The sequence below is a fragment of the Orcinus orca genome, chromosome 16 (assembly GCF_937001465.1).
Source record: "Orcinus orca chromosome 16, mOrcOrc1.1, whole genome shotgun sequence".
Classification (NCBI taxonomy): Eukaryota; Metazoa; Chordata; class Mammalia; order Artiodactyla; family Delphinidae; genus Orcinus; species Orcinus orca.
The window spans coordinates 53,432,409-53,452,251 of record NC_064574.1 but is presented as its reverse complement, the minus strand read 5'-3'; the positions used below and the strand labels follow the sequence as shown (position 1 = coordinate 53,452,251).

General features: G+C 51.9%; 2 protein-coding genes across 11 annotated transcripts in view; both read left to right on the top strand.

Moving 5' to 3' along the window:
- Positions 1-11,975, top strand: part of GLYR1 (glyoxylate reductase 1 homolog) — a 36,435-nt gene extending 24,460 nt beyond the window's left edge. For 2 of the 8 annotated variants that reach the window (XM_004270214.4, XM_033428881.2), the window contains 6 exons: positions 3,135-3,245; positions 3,940-4,041; positions 4,754-4,916; positions 5,235-5,414; positions 5,731-5,855; positions 9,774-11,975. In XM_004270214.4, the coding sequence (XP_004270262.3) occupies positions 3,135-3,245; positions 3,940-4,041; positions 4,754-4,916; positions 5,235-5,414; positions 5,731-5,855; positions 9,774-9,848 (756 nt within the window). In that variant the 3' untranslated portion in view covers positions 9,849-11,975. Of the gene's footprint in view, positions 1-3,134; positions 3,248-3,939; positions 4,042-4,573; positions 5,149-5,234; positions 5,415-5,730; positions 5,856-9,773 lie in introns of those variants that run through there. The other 6 variants (XM_033428879.2, XM_049699925.1, XM_049699924.1 and 3 more) reach the window with 6 other exon arrangements.
- Positions 11,976-12,126: 151 nt separating this feature from the next.
- Positions 12,127-18,549, top strand: ROGDI (rogdi atypical leucine zipper). Of its 3 annotated transcripts, XM_004270215.4 has the most exons (11): positions 12,127-12,569; positions 12,641-12,712; positions 13,394-13,476; positions 13,701-13,755; positions 14,479-14,559; positions 15,338-15,433; positions 16,674-16,772; positions 17,149-17,262; positions 17,338-17,387; positions 17,500-17,626; positions 17,936-18,549. In XM_004270215.4, the coding sequence occupies exons 1-11, from the start codon at positions 12,525-12,527 to the stop codon at positions 17,975-17,977; spliced, it is 864 nt and encodes a 287-aa protein (XP_004270263.1). In that variant the 5' UTR covers positions 12,127-12,524; the 3' UTR covers positions 17,978-18,549. The 3 variants fall into 3 exon arrangements, with proteins under 3 accessions (XP_004270263.1, XP_033284774.1, XP_012388717.1); XM_033428883.2 differs by lacking the exon at positions 16,674-16,772 and having other exon boundaries at positions 13,706-13,755; XM_012533263.3 differs by lacking the exon at positions 16,674-16,772.
- The last annotated feature ends 1,294 nt before the right edge of the window (positions 18,550-19,843 follow it).

Here is a 19,843-nt window from a genome sequence, read left to right as displayed (position 1 = left end):
TTATTTTTGGCTGCGTTGGATTTTCATTGCTGCACACAGGCTTTCTTTTAGTTGCAGTGAGCGGGGGCTACTCTTCATTGCAGTGCGCAGACTTCTCTTTGCAGTGGCTTCTCTTGTTACGGAGCACAGGCTCTAGGTGCACAGGCTTCAGTAGTTGTGGCTCACGTGCTCTAGAGCTCAGGCTCAGTAGTTGTGGTGCATGGGCTTAGTTGCTCCGTGGTATGGAGGATCGTCCCGGACCAGGGCTCAGACCCATGTCCCCTGCATTGGCGGGCAGATTCTTTTTATTATTTATTTATTTATTTATTTTTGGCTGAGTTGGGTCTTTGTTACTACATGCAGGCTTTCTCTAGTTATGGCGAACAGGGGCTACTCTTCGTTGTGGTGCGCGGGCTTCTCATTGTGGTGGCTTCTCTTGTTGCGGAGCATGGGCTCTAGGCATGCGGGCTTCAGTAGTTGTGGCTCACAGGCTCTAGAGCGTAGGCGCAGTAGTTGTGGTGAACAGGCTTAGTTGCTCTGTGGCATGTGGGATCTTCCCCGACCAGGGCTTGAACCGCTGTCTCCTACATTGGCAGGTGGATTCTTAACCACTGCACCACCAGGGAAACCCAAGATGAATATTTTTTTTAATTAGTTTTTATTGGAGTATAGTTGTTTTACAATGTTGTATTAGTTTCTGCTGTACAGCAAAGTGAATCAGCTGTACCTATACATATATCCTCTCTTTTCGGATTTCTTTCCCATTTAGGTCACCACAGAGCATTGAGTATAGTTCCCTGTGCTATACAGTAGGTTCTCATTAGCTGTTTGTTTTATACATAGTAGTGTATATATGTTAGTCCCATTCTCCCAATTCATCCCAGCCACCCCATGAATAGTTTTTGATAATACTCCTCACAACAAAAAATAAACGAAAAAAAATTGAAAAGTACGCCAACTCGTTTTTTTTTTATTTTTTGGAATTTAAAAATTTTGTATTTCTAAAAATTTCCCACTACCCTAACAATTTTTATGTATTTTTCCCTAGTTTTTGTGGGGGGTTTTGGGGGTTTTGTTTGTTTGGTTTTGGTTTTTTTGAAGTATAGTTGATTTACATTGGTAGATTAGTTTCAGGTGTACAGCATAGTGATTCAGTATTTTTATGGGTTATATTTCATTTAAAGTTATTATAAAATGATGGCTATATTTTTCTATGCTGCACAATATATCCTTGTAGCTTATTTAGTTTATATATAGCAGTTTGTACTGTCCCCTACTCCTATTTTGCCCCTCTCCGATTCCCTCTCCTCACTGGTAACCACTAATTTGTTCTATGAGTCTGTTTCTTTTATTTATATTCATTTATTTGTTTGTTTTTTAGGTTCCATATATAAGTGATAGTGTAGCGTATTTGTCTTTCTCTGTCTGACTTATTTCACTAAGCATAATAATACCCTCTAGGTCCATCCATGTTGTTACAAATGGCAGAATTTCATTCTTTTTATGACTGAGTAATATTCTTCCGTGTGTGTGTCTGTGTGTGTACCCCATCTTCTTTATTCATTCATCTGTTGATGGACACTTAGGTTGCTTCCATATTTTGGCTATTGTAATGCTGCTATGAACATTTGGGGTGTGTGTATCTTTTCAAATTAGTGTTTTTGTTTTCTTTAGGTATAAAACCAGGAGTGGAATTTCTTGTTAAACAAATAGTATAGTAATGATTTAAAGATTTTTAAATAGCTCACAAAGAGGAAACAATTAATAAACAGAGGTATTAAAGAGATTCAGTAATCAGGAGTAATCAGAATATATCAAGCAGAAAGTGGCCATTTTTGGCTTGTTAAATCATCTAGTAGGACAAGTTTTTAATGTATTTATGTGTACTTATTTGTTGTTTTTAAAAAATGTGCTCTGTGTTGGTGATTTGAGACTTTGCCAGAGATCATTATAAATGGACACAGCCTTATTCGAAAGCCATTTGTCTACATTTTTTAAAACCATTTTTGGAGCCTGTTATATTCTACTTACAGAGATCTAAATTCAAAAAATAGAAGAGATGGATATTTGTTGGGCTCATTTATAATTAAAATCAGGCCAGATATTGAACTGCAGGAGAGCCATTAGGTAAACTCAGGTATATATCTCAGTGGAGTATCCTGCAGCCATGCGTTATAAACAGTAATTATGAAAGTCTATAATATTGATAGATGTAATCATATAAAATGTTAAAAATTAGATGCAAAATAATAGGTCCAAATTATTCTAAATACTTTTTTGAAATGCCTTTAGAAAAAGGAAATACAGGGCTTCTCTGGTGGCGCAGTGGTTGAGAGTCTGCCTGCCGATGCAGGGGACACGGGTTCGTGCCCCGCTCCGGGAGGATCTCATATGCCGCAGAGCGGCTGGGCCCGTGAGCCATGGCCGCTGAGCCTGTGCGTCCAGAGCCTGTGCTCCGCAACGGGAGGGGCCACAACAGTGAGAGGCCCGTGTACCGCAAAAAGAAAGAAAAGAAAAGAAAGAAAAAGGAAATACAGCAAAATGTTAATGATGTATTTTGTTATGAGATGTTCTAGTGATTTTAATTTTCAGAAAAGAAAAATTAGTGCTTGTAGACCCCCCCGCCAGAAACAATTCAGTACGGAATGGCAACCTGTTAGCCCAAGCCCTGCTTCCCCAGCTCACAGGGCACTGGGTAGATTTCACCACAGCCAAGACAGCGACAGCCACAAAGAGCGGCAGACAAGTACTATTCACATCCTGTTCTTCATTCAGAAAACCTTCAGCAGACGTTTGTTTTGTGCCTCCTGTGAAGTAGAACATGGAACATCCTCCTAGGCAAGACTGGGGACTTCCCTGGCAGTCCAGTGGTTAAGACTCTGCGCTTCCACTGTAGGGGCGTGGGTTCAATCCCTGGTCAGGGAACTAAGGTCTCACATGAGTGTGGCCAAAAAAAAAAAACCACAAGACTGTGCTTAAGGGGCTTCCGTCCACTTCCCTGAGCAGTCAGACTGCCCGCTGGGGTCCCTGGCTCACAGTCTCAGCCTCTTGCCTTGGAAGGCCACTCTGGAGGACTGAGCACTGCATCTCTGGCCTGGCTGGTGTGTGTGTTGTGCACTGCCTGCAGCTCACATTAGGATCTGTGACTTTTGCAGTGTGATTTGTTCATCCAGGAGGGGGCCCGCCTAGGAAGAACCCCCGCTGAAGTCGTTTCAACTTGTGACATCACGTTTGCCTGCGTGTCGGATCCAAAGGCAGCCAAGGACGTAAGGATCCCCTCCCTCCCCTCAGCGTCTCAGGTTGTGGCCGGGAAAACTGGCTGGCCTCCTCCCCTTCTCCCCTGAGCACTGAGTGAGTGTTTGCATTGGGGGAGGGGTGGGGCGGTGGATTTCCCATTTGGGGGCCATCTCCCATTGTGAAGGGTGTTTGCATAGATTGAATACAGACTTCCTTTAATTCAGAACAAAGAATGAAACTGATGAGGGTCCCTGAGGTCTGTGCTGAAATGTGAAATGGTTCCTGACAGGCTAATGTATTCCTGTTGAGCTGGAAGCTTTGGTGTGCCTGTGGTCCATGTGACAAGTTCCTATGTTTAGCTATCGCTGTATTTGTATGCTTTAAAAGTTCAAGTGCAGTAGTCATCTTGTTAAACTCATGACTGGACTAATCCAAGTAAATCCAAAGAAGCCAAAAAAAATAAATAGTGAGGTTCCATCTTTTCAATGGGAGGTTTTTAATAAAAAGAAACACACATGTTCTTTTTGAAGATAAATGGGAGCATACCATAAATTCTCCTCTTTCCCTTGCTTATTTGCATGCTCTTCCCTTTTGAGCCTTAATATTTAGCTTCTATTTGGGAAATGAGCCAAAAAATCAGCAGGACGCTGACCTTAGGTCTAAGGGGCTCCTGGGTGTCTGGCTGGGAGCCTGGGCTATTGCTTCTCCCTTGTGTCCCCACAGCTGGTGCTGGGCCCCAGTGGTGTGCTGCAAGGGATCCGCCCCGGGAAGTGCTACGTGGACATGTCAACGGTGGATGCTGACACAGTCACCGAGCTGGCCCAGGTAGCGGCCTCATTCGGGCTGGCCCTCCAGCATCCTTTCAGTTGGAGCCCAAGACCCAGGCTAACCATGCCGAAGAGTGGGCAACTTAGTTACTCTAGAGCCAAAGCCAGAGACTTTGGGACTAGCCTGTCTTCACTCTCTGCCTTCAGATCTACAGCTAGTCTGAGTGGCTGTGAAAGGAGACTTGTTTCCTGGCTGGGATGGGCATTGGGTCCTATAGCTGCCAGCCTCTCAGAAGCAAATCTAGGCTGCCAGCAGGGCCTTTTTGAGTTAAGCAGCTTTCTACAGATACTAGCAGAGTATTCCACCATGCTGAGCCACTGGGCCCAAGTGAGGGGGTGGTGATTTGTGGCCCATGTGCATTCTACGGGTGGCTAAAATCAAGGTAGGACAGTGTCTTTAGGAAGTGTGGTCAACCACGCCATTGGCATTGTCATGTTGGTTATAGTCTTTGGTCTTTGTGAGAAATTCCGAGTAAATGGGAGCCTATGAGGACACCCCAGCTTCTCTCTGTCTACTGCATGTGATTCAGGCACCTGGTGGAGGACAGTCTGCTGACCCTCCCATTGTCAGTCCAGCACCTTGGTACGGGCATCAGCTTTGGGGCCTCGGCGTGGAGGGTCAAGTGCTCCTGCCCCAGTATGCTCCTTGCTTCCTGCCCAAGACCTTCATGAGAGGCAAGGCCTCCAGAAGCTGTGACTTTCCTTTCCAGGTGATTGTGTCCAGGGGGGGCCGCTTTCTGGAAGCCCCGGTCTCAGGGAATCAGCAGCTATCTAATGATGGGATGTTGGTGATCTTAGCGGCCGGAGACAGGGGCTTATATGAGGACTGCAGCAGCTGCTTCCAGGCAATGGGGAAGACTTCCTTCTTTCTAGGTAACATGCCTGCCCACCTGTCGGGCCACTTCAGGCCTGGAGGCTGGGTGGGCCACATCCCCTCTAGACCGCCCTGATGACACCGTCAGTCCCGCACGGCCTCTCTGCCTGGGGCCCCCGTGGGAAGGTTTCCTTTGACTTGCACAGTCAGTGCCTGGAAGGAGGAAGAGCCAGAAGGGTCAGAGCCAGTTCTGTCAGGGGCAGGTGAATGGGGCCTCCCCTGGGTGTAGAGGTGGGTCCAAGCAGGGGCGAGGGTGGGCAGAAAGTCCCTCCCCACAGGATTCTTGGGATGTGACCACGATTCTTTGCCCTGGGCAGGTGAGGTTGGCAACGCAGCTAAGATGATGCTGATCGTGAACATGGTCCAGGGGAGCTTCATGGCCACCATCGCTGAGGGGCTCACCCTGGCCCAAGTGACAGGCCAGTCCCAGCAGACACTCTTGGACATCCTCAATCAGGGACAGTTGGCCAGCATCTTCCTGGACCAGAAGTGCCAAAGTAAGTTGCCTTTGGCCTCTCTTTTGCGTTTTAGTTTTGGTTGAAGCTGGGAACTGGGTCAGGCAGATGTCACAGAACAGTGTCTTCTTCAGGGGCTCATTGTGTGTGAATGATGCACCCGCTCCAGTCAGTCCAGGCCCCCAGTCAGAGAGCATCCGGAGACATGGTAGATAGGATTTGGGGCTGCAGGCTGGGAACTTGTCTCTTGGGTGTCCAAGGGGGAGGAAATGCTAGGTATTGACCTCTGACAGGACTCCAGGTGGTTTCTTATTTAGGATCCTTTCAGATCTTCTGATGAATGACTTTCCCTCCTCAGATATCCTACAAGGAAACTTTAAGCCTGATTTCTACCTGAAATACATTCAGAAGGATCTCCGTCTAGCCATTGCGCTGGGTGATGCCGTCAACCATCCGACTCCTATGGCAGCTGCAGCCAATGAGGTAACAGCAGGAGGCCGCGGTGCTAGTCCCAGCAGCCCTCCTTTGTTTCCCTTGCACTCCTCCCTCTGCTTACTTTGGCTTGGCTTGGCTCTGTGTCTAACCTCTCAAGGTGGAATCTTAGGTTGCTGATTTTAGACCTTCCTTTTCTAAGTATATTTCCTCCGAGCCATGCTTACTTCCCTGGGAGTTCTTCTTTGACCTGTGGATTATTTGTCAAATACAAATAAAAACCCTGAAGGGTTTCCTAGATACCTAATGGTTATTGATTTCTAATGTATCTCTGTGATCTAAAAAAATATACTACATATGGATTTTAACTCTTTACATTGATTCAGACTTGTTTTGTGGCTCAGCAGATGATCTGTCTTGGTGGGTGTGCCATGTTCACTTAAGAAGACTGCGTGTTCTGCAGTTGGGTGCTGTGTTCTGCACATATCAATTAGGTTGAGATGGTTGGTAGTATTTTTTCAGATTATCTTTACTGACCTTTTTCTCTAGTTCTTTCAATTGCTAAGAAAGGGATGTTAAAATCTCAAGCTGTGATTGTGGGATCATGTTTCTCCCTTTAATTCTGTCCATTTTGCTTGATGTCTTTGTTATTGGGCTCTTAGCCATTTATGCTTGTTATGTCTTCCTGATGAATTTGCTCTTTCGTTATTAAGAAATGTCCACCTTGATCTTTGTCTTGAAGTCTGTTGTCTGATTTTCATATGGCTGCTGTAGCCTTCTCATGCTTACGATTTCCATGTGATGTATTTTTTTCCATCCATTTACTTTCAACCTTTGTTTTAAAATTGTGTCTGTTGTAGACAGTCTATAATTGGGGCTTGCATTTTTATCCATTCTGACACTGCCTATTAATTGGATTGTTTAGTCCTTAACATTTTTTTTGAATGACATCTATTAAGCACCTACATAGGCACTTTTTGGAAACAGTTTTTTAGAAGTTCAGTTTTCTTATCTCAATCTGATAGAAGTATAAGCTTAAAAAAAAAAAACAGCTGAGCAATATTTGTCTTTACTGTAGAATTACAATAAAAACAACATTTTGGGCTTCCCTGGTGGTGCAGTTGTTAAGAATCTGCCTGCCAATGCAGGGGACACAGGTTCGAGCCCTGGTCCGGGAAGATCCCACATGCCGCGGAGCCTCTAAGCCCGTGCGCCACAACTACTGAGCCTGTGCTCTAGAGCCCGCGAGCCACAACTACTGAAGCCCGCAAGCCTAGAGCCTGTGCTCTGCAACAAGAGAAGCCACCGCAATGAGAAGCCCGCGCACCGCAACGAAGAGTTGTCCCCGCTCGCCGCAGCCAGAGAAAAGCCCGCGCACAGCAACGAAGACCCAACGCAGCCAAAACATAAAATAATAAAATAAATTTTTAAAAATCTACATTTTGTGAAACACGTACATACATGAATCACACAGATTCATTTATTTTAGAGACTCTGTCTTCCAAGTGCTATAAACTATATGCATTTTATTCAAGTTAAATAGAGGTTTCAAGTAGCTTGTTCTATAGAGACAAAGAAGAAGTAAAAATACACAGTACTGGGGAATTCCCTGGCTGTCCAGTGGTTAGGACTCCTTGCTTCCACTGCTGGAGGCCCAGGTTCCATCCCTGGTTGGGGAACTAAGATCCTGCAAGCCGCACAGCGCAGCCAAAAATAAATAAATAAATAAATAAATACACAGTACTGTTCTTTTCAGACCTGCCTTTTCATAGTTTATAATCTTCTGTCCTTGAATTCTGTGTCTCTGTCCTTCCTTCATGTGTCTGAACATTTCAGAGTACTTGTTTCACTCTTCCAGTTTGAAGTACAATTTCAGGTTCCTCCTTTCTTACCTTCAGGTTCTCTCTTGGTAGTGGAATTCCTCGTGTGTTGTATAATTTTTCGTTGATGAGTTTGTAACTGTGGTTACTTCTGAAGGGTTCCATGGTGGCTTGTGTTGGGAGCACTTCTCTGTGAGGTGATTTCCACTTGCCTCTCCCTTGACTACAGGATTCGTTGGCTTGGAAACAGACATTTTGGTTAATTTCTTGATGGAGCACGGCACTTTCTGGCCACTGTTTGGAGTTCAGGATCTTGAGGTTAACTGGTCCATTAACATTTAGTCTTTGTCTTGAAGTCTGTTGATATGTGGTTGGATTTAGAGCTACTCTTTTATCATTTGATTGCCATTTGTCCACTCTGGCTTTTGTTTGTCTGTTCCTCCTTTCTTTTGGGATATCCCTTTTTTGGGATATTTGAATATATTTTAGAATTCCATTTTATTGGGACTTCCCTTGCCGTCCAGTGGTTAAGACTCCGCCCTCCCAATGCAGGAGACCCGGGTTCAATCCCTGGTCAGGGAACTAGATCCCACATGCCACAGTGAAGATCCCGAGATCCTGTGTGCCACAACTAAGACCCAGCGCAGCCAAATAAATAAATATATATTTTTTTAATTCCATTTTATCTATTGGCTTTTTAACAGTGCATCATTTTTGTCTTTGCTCTAAGGATTGCTATACACATCCTTAATTTCACATCCTAGATTAGACCTCTTTACATAAAATGTAGATCCATTTACCTCTCCCTCCCTCATCTTCTAAGGCAGGGTTTCTCAACCTGGGCACTATTGACGTTTTGATGTGGGTGCTCTCCAATGCACTGCAGGGTGTTTAGCAGCATTCCTGTCCTCTACCCACTAGATGCCGGTTGCACCCCCTCAGTTCATAGAAGGTGTCTCCAGACATTACCAAATGTTACTCCAGGTGGGGAGCAAAATGATCCCGGGTTGAGAACCCCTGCTTTAGAGTACAGATGTCCTATGTGTTACATTTGTCTTTGTTTTAAACCCACCATTGTCAGAATATCTTGCTTTAAGTAGTCATATGTATTTTAAAGAAATTCAGAGAAAAAATAAGTTCATATTTCTCTAATTTACCATTTCCAGTACTTTCCTTTCCTTTCTGAAGAATTGAATTTCTCTCTGGTATTGTTTTCCTTTCAGCTGGAAGAACTTGCTTTAGCATTTCCTGAATGCAGGTTTGCTGGCAATGATTAGTTCTCATTTATCTCAAAAGGTCTTTATTTAGTCTTCATTCTGAGTTGACAGCTACACCTGAGCTGTAGTGGACATCATGTTTAGAAAAAGAAAAAAATGCAGGCAGCCAACTGTGTGGGAGGAACCTGTGTCCAGCTGCATTTTTTCAACATGACTGGATGTTGTGCTGCCCTTGTTAAATGATGGCTTTTTAATTTTTCTCACACTCTTTCATATTCGTCTAGTACCTTTAGGGTGGCTGTTAATTGCCAAGCACCATGCTAGGCTCTGGGGACACAGGGTGCAGCCCCTTCTTTTCCTTATGGAGCTTACATTTTAATGGAAGGAGGCACAAAGTAAGCACATAAATGTTTAAACAAGTAAGAATTGCAGAAGGTTAGAATTATGAATAAAGTGGAACAGAGTAAAGGGATGGAGGTGGCTGGGTAAAGTGGTGCAGCTGCTGCTTCAAATGGGATGGTCAGGAAAGGCCTTGGAGCTGATTGGGAAGGAGCCAGCCAATGCTGAGGGAAGGACAGGGACAGTGGCCCAGAGAATAACATGGGAAGTCCTTGGAGCAGGAAGGAACATGATTATAACTACTAACAATGCTGAGCCCTGCCTCTGAGCCCTTTATATTCCTCACTCCATTAATCCTCACAATAACCCTGTTACCTTCTCCATAAAGTCAAGAAGCAGTGGTGGAGACACAGAGAAACTGAGGCACTTTGTCCAAGGTTAGGCCAGTCAGTGGGTGATCCAGGAGTCACGCCCAGACAGCCTAGACTCCAGAACCTACCTACCTAACCACATCGAGAACCGCCTCTCGGAAGCAGATCTGTGTCTGTAAGTCAGCTTTGTGGCCAGACTAAGCCCATGTCGTTTTTTTCCAGGTGTACAAAAGAGCCAAGGCACTGGACCAGTCTGACAATGACATGTCTGCCGTGTACCGAGCCTATATACACTAAGCCCTTGACCCCACCCCCACCCCCCCATCTTCCCTCTGACCCCCTCTTCCTCACATGGAGTTGGGGTCCTGGGACTTAACTCTGGACCAGTCCACCTGTCTCCATCTTCTTTTTTACAGACTTTGAGACTTGCCATCAGCACAGCACACAGCGTCGCTCCTCCCCTAGAGGTCCTGGAGAGGGGAGGGGTGTCAGCAGGATTGGCCTGTGGGAAAGCTCTTGAGCTGGGCACCGGCCTTGGACTAGGTGGCTGTGTGTTCACACACACAAACACACACACACACACACAAACACACACACACACAACGCACCATACTGGCTCTCGCCCCAGGATAGAAGCTGCCCAGAAACTGCTGCCTGGCTTTTTTTTTTTTCCCTTTTTCCAAGCTGTCTTATCTCAAACCCCTTCCAGCTGAGGAACTAGAATCAGCAGTGAGAAGTGGAAGCTTTCCCACTGCTTCCCTCACAACGAAGAGGCTGTGGTTCTGTCCACTGTCCCCCACTGGATCCCACGCAGAGAGAGGCTCTGGGCCAAGATGAGCCAGCAGACTGTAAACCGAGGGTCCCATGGGCCCTCCAACCTCAGGTGACCAGCTGATGAGGATTGTCATGTTTAAGCTACCAATGTGCAACCAACTCTCCATAAATGCCTTTGTGAGCTGAAAAGGGATTGGCAGAGTCAAGCGAAGACAGGGCTCTGGCTTTCCAGGGAAAGCAGCAAACAGCCCGCCCCTAGGTGAGCTTCACAGAAGCCCTCTCCTCACTGCTGTTCAGCACCTGCCCGGAAGTCACCGTCACTGTGGAGCCTGGGCTGGGATCAGACTTCCTTGCTTTGGTGTAAGGGTGCTCACTCCTCACCAGGCTGTTGTAGTATTTGGATTTGCATTCCAGTCCTTAGGAAGGGGGTCCTGAGGGCCAGCACTGAGGATTGAAGAGGGAGGGGTATGGGGTTCCTTCCTATTTCCATTACGCCACAGACCCTTCACCTGGTTCTGAAGAGCCACTCTGACCCACATCCCCTCACAGCAGTCCCACCTTCTCCAGCCCATCCCTGCACAAGTTCCCTGCATGCCCACCTCTCTCCATTCTCCTCCCCTCCCCCTTTTCTTCTCATGGAGACAGTATTGCTTTCTGTCTCTTCCTTCTTTGGTCTAGACCCAACCTGACCAACGATGACCATTTCTTAGGCTCAGCTCTTGAAACAGGAATGAGTGTCTGCACTTCAGCCAGCAGCTTGGTCTTCGGTGCTTTCAGGGTCCTGGGGTCTGTTGGGAGGGAAGAGGAGAACTAGGCCTGACTGAACCAGAGCTACCTGACCCTCAGAGGCAGATCTAAGACATCCTCGAGACCCTAGCATTTCTCCTTGGATAGGGGACCAGAGGGGCTTGGAATGTGGCATAAGAACAAGGAGAAGTTACCTAAAGGATGTCAGTGTTTTCTCCCTCTGCATGGGTTGGATTTTACAAAGTCACACCGCAGAAGGTCAGCAATTATAGTGAATATGTGATGATAAACAATGAGGTGGCCACGCTGGTGTGGGGCCCCTCCCCCTCACAGCCTTGGCCCTTTTCCACTGATAGAACCCAGGTCAGGGGATCTCAGAAGACATGGGTGGAGGGCAGGGGAGATGCCCGTGGTTTTTGGCACAGTTGTTAATTTCACTGGGATTTTGAATTCTTTTCTGTCTGAACACAAAGCCTGTGCTAGTCCTAGCCGGACACTAGGGGGTGGGGGTGGGGGAAGATGCTGTAATGAAACTGGTTAGTCAATGTTGTCTTAATATTGTTGACAATTCTGTAAAGTTCCTTTTTATGAATATTTGTTTAAGCTATTTCACCTTTGTTTTGAAATCCTTCCCTTTTAAGGAAAAAATGTGACACTTGTGAAAAAGCTTGTAAGAAAGCCCCTCCTCCACCACCCTTTTTTTTTCCTTTAAACCTCCTTTAAATGACAAATCTTCTAGGTAATTAAGGTTGTGAATTTTTATTTTTGCTTTGTTTTTAATGAACATTTGTCTTTCAGAATAGGATTGTGTGATAATGTTTAAATGGCAAAAATAAAACATGATTTTGTGCAATTAACAAAAAGCTACTGCAAGCAAAATAAAAACGTTTCTTGTTAACACAACTGTGACCTTGGCGGTGGTCTGCGCCCAGACATCGAGCGCCGTGCGGTGGTGGGAGGGCTAGGGCCCGGCGTGGAGCGGAGCGGCGGCCTCTTCAGCACGGCGACGGGACTGTAGGGTCCGCGCGTTAGTCCCTCCCGGACCGACGGAACTAGTGGGCGGGAGGCGAGATCGGGCGGAAACAAGGTTACCCGTCGGCCAATAGCCGGGCGCGGCGAGAGCAAGCTATCGGGCCGGCCAATCGGTGAGTGTGCGCGGAGCAGGGCGCCCTATCAGGGCCGAGAAGGGGCGGGACGAGCGTCCCCGGCGCTCCGGCCCGACAGTAGCGATGGATACGGCGCCGGAGTGCTCAGCGCCCGCGGTTGGTGCGGGCGGTGTGCCGGGCGAGCCGGAGCAGGCGGGTTCCGGGGCGCTCACAGCGTCGCGAGCTGGAGGCGGGGCGGGCGCCCGCGCAGCCAATCGGCGGCGGGGGGTGGGCCCGGGCGCGACGGAGGACTGAGCGGCGAGCGGACGGCGGGCCGGTGACGGTCGCTGGGCAGCGAGCGGCGGTGATGGCGACCGTGATGGCAGCTACGGCGGCGGAGCGGGCGGTGCTGGTGAGGCTCGCGGGCGGGGTGGGGCGGGGGTCGGCGGTCCCGGGCGGCTGACTACGGGCCTGTCCCCGCAGGAGGAGGAGTTTCGCTGGCTATTGCACGACGAGGTGCACGCCGTGCTGAGGCAGCTGCAGGACATCCTCAAGGTAACACGCCTTGAGGGCCTGTGCGGGCGCCCACCCTCCCTACCTTCCCCCAGCGCGGCTCCTTCCCCGGCCTCCCGCGGCTGCCGCCCGAGCGTCGACTGTGTACGCAACGCGCGGTATTCAGACCAGGCCCTGCCCTCAGAGGACTTAAGAGTCTAGCCGGGAGGCAAGCAGTAGCAGATAATTACCCAATTCCACAAGCAGCCCTGTGAGCGCGGCCCCGGGGGTCGGGGAAGGCCTCCTTTGGAATTGACATTTAACCTCAGATCTGAAGGACCCAGCATTTTGACCTCAGCCAAGTACTCGATCTCTCTGGGCCTCCCCTTTGCCAAAAGAAGATACTAGTACCGGCCTCAGGGCTGTTGTGATAAAATAAAGCCAATAGAATCACAAAAAAATGTCCAGGCAGTGCCTGGTAAAGCCAAAATTGTAGGTTGCCATGACTACTGTCTCCCCTGACTTTGCTCCTCACTTCCAAACCTTACCCAAGCCGGGAGGGTATCTCTCGGTTCTCTCCCCCGGCTTGGGCACACAGTAAGCTCCCAGGGAGTGTGGAAGGAGCAGGTATCGGCTCAGGTAGGACCTGAAACTCAGGCTGTGGGGGAGGGGCCCTGGGAGTGGGGCTCCTGGACACATGGCTAGGCTGGAGTGGGTGAGCTCTACCCCAACTCCTCTCTGCAGGAGGCCTCTCTCCGCTTTACTCTGCCGGGCTCAGGCACCGAGGGGTTCACAAAGCAGGAGAACTTCATCCTGGGCAGCTGTGGGTGAGCTTGGGCTGGGTTGGGGGTGGGTTCTTGGGGAGGGGTTGGGATACCCTCTAGGACAGGTGGCACAGCCCTGCCCTGCAGACTGATTTCAGCTCCAACGTCCAGACGATATGCAGTGGGACGGGCTGGACCATCCTGTGACAGCCAGGGACGGCCTGTTGGGAGGATGGGGTGGTGGGAGGGGCAGCCGCAGGCGCTGCTCTGACTCCCACGTGTTGTAGCACAGACCAGGTGAAGGGCGTGCTGACTCTGCAAGGGGATGCACTGAGCCAGGCGGTGAGTCTCCCGGCCCCTCTCCCCTTCCCATGCTGCCACAGGACCCAGTGGGGAAGAGCGTGGGGGCCTCCTGCTTATCCCAGCTCTGCCGCCAGCCAGCTGTGTGACTCTGGGCAGGATCCTTGACCTCTCTGGGCCTCAGTTTCCTCGTTTGTAAAATGACACCCTCCCTAACCCGCTCATGAGATTGGTGTGTGGCTTCAGTGACAGGTGCAGGAAGGGGGGAGGAATGCTTTGCACACAGCGCTACCTGGCCCTACCTGGATTCTGGGCCCCAGGAAGCGTGGGCATTGGCAGGATTAGGCTGGCCCCAGATCAAAGTGCAATCAGCCAACATCTGAGCTCCAGCTGCACTTGACCCTGTGGCAGGTACCAAGGCCTGGAGGAAGGTCCCTCTCCTCGGGTGGGCGTTCCGTCACTTGGCATGTACACATGTTTTCCGTTTGCCCACAACTACACGCTTCCTCCCAGACGAAGCCGCCTTCCCCTTTCTTGGCTCTTTTCCCTTTCACTTCTCGTGGTTCCTCTTGGGCCTGAGTTCGTTTCCTGACCTCCCTGTTCACTCCCCAAATGGCCAGGGTGTTGAGAGGCCCTCTGCCCCATGTAGTGGCTGTGGCCTGAACCACCATACACACCCCATTTCTGCCCCCGGCTCAAGGGCTCAGAGTGGCCAAAAGCAGGAGGGCATCCTTCTGCCCAGCTTATCCTGCTCTTGCCCATCAGGACGTGAACCTGAAGATGCCCAGGAACAACCAGCTGCTGCACTTTGCCTTCAGGGAGGACAAGCAGTGGAAGCTGCAGCAGGTAACCGGGCCCTTCCCCAGCCACGACTCAGGGGCACAAGGGCAGGCAGGGGCAGCCCCTTGCAGCGCTGAGGCCTCCTGGGCTGGCCACTGTGGGGACCTGCAGCCACAGCAGGCTTGGGAAGGTGTTTCCTAGCAGCACAGCTGTGGTGGGCAGTGCCTGGTCTCCTAGCCTGTCCTATGTGTAGGCCCCCAGCCCAGCGGGAACTACAGGGATACCCTGAACAAGTCACTCCCTGCCCAGAGCTTCCAGGGGCTTCCCCTGGCTCTTGGAGACCAAGTCCATGCTTCCTAACAGCACCTATGTGATTGGGCCTGGTTTCTGTCCCCTCCTTCTCTCCTCTCACTGGCCACCAGCTGTTTCCACCTCAGGGCCTTTGCTCGGGCTTGTCCCTCTGCCCGGAGTCCACTCCCTCAGCTTTTCTCATCACACGAGTGTCAGCTCAAGAGTTGCTTCCCTGGAGCCTCTCCCTCACCGCGCTCATCACCCTGTTTGTTTCCTTGTGCAAGTTGCACCGTCTGTTACCTTGTGCCTTTACTCTATTATCCTCTGTCCTCCTTTGGAAAGTGAGCCACATGAGGCCAGGGACCAAGCCTGACTCACAGCATCCAGCCAGGGCCTGGCCCGAAGGCGGCACCCACCCTGCCCCTCCTAGGAGGATAGGCCCTCAGGGTGGGGGTCCGTAGGCTGGGGCCCCCAGGGACGTGGCTGCTGTGAAGCTGGCTCCTCTCCCTGCCGAGGCCCAGCCCACTAACTGCTCATTGGGTGCTGTTTTTAGATCCAGGACGCCAGGAACCACGTGAGCCAAGCCATTTACCTCCTTGCCAACCGGGAGGAGAGCTACCAGTTCAGGACAGGAGCAGAGGTCCTCAAGGTGAGCTGCCCGTAGGGATGGGAGAGCCAGGTTCCCTGACCTCTGACTGGGCCCCTGGAGAGCTCTGCCCCCACATTCTCAGGTGTAGCCAATGGTTGACCCTTCACCTCTCAGTGTATACATGTCCATCCAGCCACAGTTGAAAGGCTCACAGCCCAGGCTCCAGAAACAGCCCTGGGCTCTGATCCCAGGGCCCCCACTATGAGCTGTACAACCTCAAGTCACTCACTTAGCTATTCTGTGCCTCAGTAGCCTCACCTGTAAAAGGGGGACAAGCTGTAGTGACTGCCAATCGTGATGATGCAGGTAAAGTGGCCACTAGTAAACGCTTGGTAAACAGTAGCTACAGGTTTTAGTACCAGCAACAGAAAAACTTTTGTAATTAACAAAGTGAATTCATGTGGTGTGGAGAGACAAGATGAGCTCAGATGCCCTGAGTTCATGCTTTAGCTCTGCCCCTGACTTGCTGTGTGTCCTCAGGTGGTTCACCTATCCTCTCTGGACCTCATGAAAATTTGAAACCAGATGGACTAAGGTCTTTCTCAGAACTGTGACCACTCTCTGGGGTGTAATGTGCAGCCCCCATGCCTCCACCCAGTAATTGTGCCTTTCCCTGGAGCCAGGTGACCCCAGCACCATGGCAACAGCTGGATGAATGGCTGGAAGCAGTGGAAACTGGGGCTCTGAGTTCGAGCCAAAGCTTTGCTCCTTGACAAAGGGAAGGGATGAGTGCAGATGGTTCCACCGTTCCCTAGCTGTGTGACCTTAACCCTTTGGAGCCTCAGTTTCCTCACCTTTGAAAATGGGGCTGGTGTCCACCATAAGGCCTCAACTTAGCCATCCCAATTCTTCCTTGAGGAAGCCCTCCGTGGCCCCTTGCACCCAAGCTGAATTAGAGTCCCTTCTTCTAAGCTCCTTCATTGCCTGTACCCTCATCCACCACGCCCTCGTGCCCCTGGGACTAACTTCTGGTATCTTCTATTCCCCATTGGACCAATACCCAGGATCCCATGCAGTAGAACCTTCTGTCCTGCCCCCGACCCCCAGCTGGAGCCCAATTACCTGCATCTTTAACAAGCCCCGTGCTGCAGGGGTTCAGGCCCTGAGACTGTGACCTCCATGGAAGGAGCTAGGAGCTACCATAATTTTGTTGCTACTGACACAGGGGTGGGGAGGGGGAGGGGATCAGGACCAGGCCCCGCTGCCCTCACAGCGGCTGTGACCAGCCCCCTTCCCCCAGCTGATGGATGCCGTGATGCTGCAGCTGACCAGAGCCCGAAACCGGCTCACCACTCCAGCTACCCTCACTCTGCCTGAGATCGCTGCCAGCGGCCTCACGGTCAGTGGTGCCTCAGGCCGGCCCCTGCTCCAGGAGAGGCGGTCCCCACAGAGGGGCCCAGCTCGCGCCCGGGAGGGACACAGGGGTGCCAGGAGGTCCTGCAAGCCCCAAATTGTCGACAGAGTCCTATGTGCAGTTTTCTGGGATGGGGTCCTTGGCTTCCATTCTGCATCCCCCAGATATGTACCCCCCTGATCTGGATCAGTGGGTCCCAAGCCCAGTGGTGCAGGAAGCTATCTGTGGTACCTGAGAAGACACTGGAAGCCCCAGTCCATGGGATGGGGACTGGGAGTCCCCGGGGTGGTTGGAGGGGCGGGCGTGAGATGTGCCTGCTCAGCCCTCATCCCCCTTGCCTGCCCGGCCCCCCTCCCCACAGCGGATGTTCGCCCCCGCCCTGCCTTCCGACCTGCTGGTCAACGTCTACATCAGCCTCAACAAGCTCTGCCTCACCGTGTACCAGCTGCATGCCCTGCAGCCCAATTCCACCAAGGTGAGCACCCCACCCACCCCATCCCTGCCCGCCCTAGGCCCCAGGCCTGACCCAGTCTGATGTTCTTCTGCCTAGAACTTCCGCCCAGCTGGAGGTGCCGTGCTTCACAGCCCCGGGGCCATGTTGTAAGTACCCTGCCTGGGAGGGGTCCCTGGAGCGCCCTCGCCCGTCTGCACCTCAGGGGATGGGGTCCTGGCCGGCTGAACTGCCCTCAGGGACCCTCGCATCTCCCCGCAGCGAGTGGGGTGCACAGCGTCTGGAGGTGAGCCACGTGCACAAGGTGGAGTGTGTGATCCCATGGCTGAACGATGCCCTCGTCTTCTTCACCGTCTCCCTGCAGCTCTGCCAGCAGCTCAAGGATAAGGTAGGGACATGGGGGCGGTCAGGGCCGGGCTGGGCCTCACGCAGATTAGGCCAGCCAAACAGCAGGTTGTTTAGCCCCTTCTTTTTTGGGGCGGCACACCTCTAAAGGGCCCCCTAATCTTAAGATCTGTCGTACCCCCTGCACACCCCAAACAGGTGGGCCATGGTGTTGCTTGGCAACAGTATCCTCTTCCTGACACATGGCCCTTGGATGACCTTCAAATCTCACCTGGGTCACAGAGGGTGCAGCAGGGGCCAGATCCCCTAGCACCACCACTCACCATGTCCCCCCATCTCCCTCCTTCCCCAGATCTCTGTGTTCTCCAGCTACTGGAGCTACAGGCCTTTCTGAACAGAGCGCCCAAGAGCCTGTCCCCCTGGGAATGGCCCCTGCCCAAGGAGTCCCTGTTCGCCCCCCAACACACACACACACATAAACACACACGCACGCACCCACACACACAAAGTGCCGACCAGAGCTCGGCACTGCGGGCTATTTATTTCCCTCTTCACCCTGCCCTGCCTGTCACATCTGCACAGATGGGACTGAACACTGGACCCACTGGGAGGAAGTGACACTGGCGTGCTTTTTGTTTTGAATGGGGGAGGTCAGGAAGGCGGAGCTTCAAGGTAGCCTATAGTCCAAGCCCTGCCCTCGCCCCAAGGCAGGAACCTTTGGACTCAGGCTGGGGCCGGGCCCAGGGCTCTCCTTCCTCCCCTCTTCGCAGCCTGTCCTCCAGGATGGCAAGGGGCAGCCACACACCCCCTCCCACTGGAGCCTGAGGAGTGGGTGGTGGCCCTAAGCTCTGAGTTGGGGAAGGAGGACAGAAGCTGCCCACCATGAGCTGTAGTGCCCTTGACTGTGTTCGCTTGGCAACCCTGGCAGGGCCTTCAAGAAATAAAGATCATCCGACTTTGCCTGGAGCCCTTCTGTCTGTCTGTCTGTCTGTCTGTCTGTCTGTCTGTCTGTCTGTCTGAGTAGGGACCTGGCCAGGGGTCCCTGATAGTCAGGAGCTGGGCCGAGTACCCAATGACTGAACCCCTGGCCTCCAAGGGGCCGAATGGGATGGTGAATGGGCAGCCGCTCGGTGGCTGCAGCACATCACCCGAGGTCTCCTGGTGACAGTCATGCCATCTGAAGGTTGTGAGGGACACAGGGGGCATCTGGATGAAGCAGTGGGGGCCTACACTGCCCACCGTGACAGGAGGCTCGGAATACACTCCAGACTCAGGCTTTGGCTGAACAAGGCATTGTTATTGCTGCCCAGCAGGACAAAGGCAGGGGAGCAAGAACTCTCCGCATTAAGGCTCCAGGGCAAGGTTATCAAATCCCCCGGCGTGTTTCTGCAAGAGAGGCACACGGGCTGGTGGCTTCACTCCTCGGCCCCCGGCCCGCCCCACCCCACCCCACCCCACCGCCACCTTCTCGGCCTGGCCCTGGTGCTCCGGGCTCACCTTCCGGGACCTGGAGGAGTGGCTTTGGCAGCAGCCACAGCAGCAGCAATGGATGCAGACGACCAGCAGCAGGAGCGCCACGACGCCTGTGGGCAGGATGGGTATCCAGATATGGCCCTCGGCCTGGGAGGCTGCCGGGGGCCAGAGGCCAAGCCACACTCACCGAGGAAGACGAGGAAGATGATGAAGGCACCGGTGTCCCACTCGGACTGGAACAGCTGGTGGCTCCACAGTTTCCCCAGCACTTGCTGGGCTGTGGCGCTCAGCTCCTGCTCCACATCCTCCATTAACAAGGCCATCTCAGCTGGATGGTCCTGGGCACCGCCTGCTCCAGCCCCCCAGAGGGCCAACTCAGAATCCTGGGGCTGCTGCATCCCTGCCCCCCTGCACTGCAGCCCTGGCCCTGCCCTCCCACACCACCCCTCTTGGCCCCAGCCCCTACCCCAGCCTCTCTTCCACTTCTCTCCTGGCCCTGGCCTGAGCAAGCTCCTCCCCGCCCACTCCCCCCAGCAACCCCACCCCTGGGCCCCCACCTGCCTTGGAGATCTCCCAGCCAAGCAGGTGCTAGGTCCTGGGAATACAGACTACTTCCTGCTTCCGGGTCCACATCACCTGAGGCCTTGGCAACCAGCCCCGCCCCCCACCAGTCCCCCAGGGCCCATGGGGGCACCGACTGAGCTCAGGTGAGTCAGCAGGTGCAGCACGGAAGGAGGAGCCCACAGGCCTCTCGGCCTCTTCATTCCAGAGATTTTTCTCAATAGAC

Excerpts from the sequence above, each read along its gene's own strand:
- ROGDI (XM_004270215.4), top strand. The coding sequence starts at position 12,525 with ATGGCGACCGTGATGGCAGCTACGGCGGCGGAGCGGGCGGTGCTG. Across the intron at positions 13,477-13,700 it reads TTCATCCTGGGCAGCTGTGG|CACAGACCAGGTGAAGGGCG; the intron begins GTGAGCTTGGGC and ends CACGTGTTGTAG. Across the intron at positions 17,627-17,935 it reads GCCAGCAGCTCAAGGATAAG|ATCTCTGTGTTCTCCAGCTA; the intron begins GTAGGGACATGG and ends CTCCTTCCCCAG.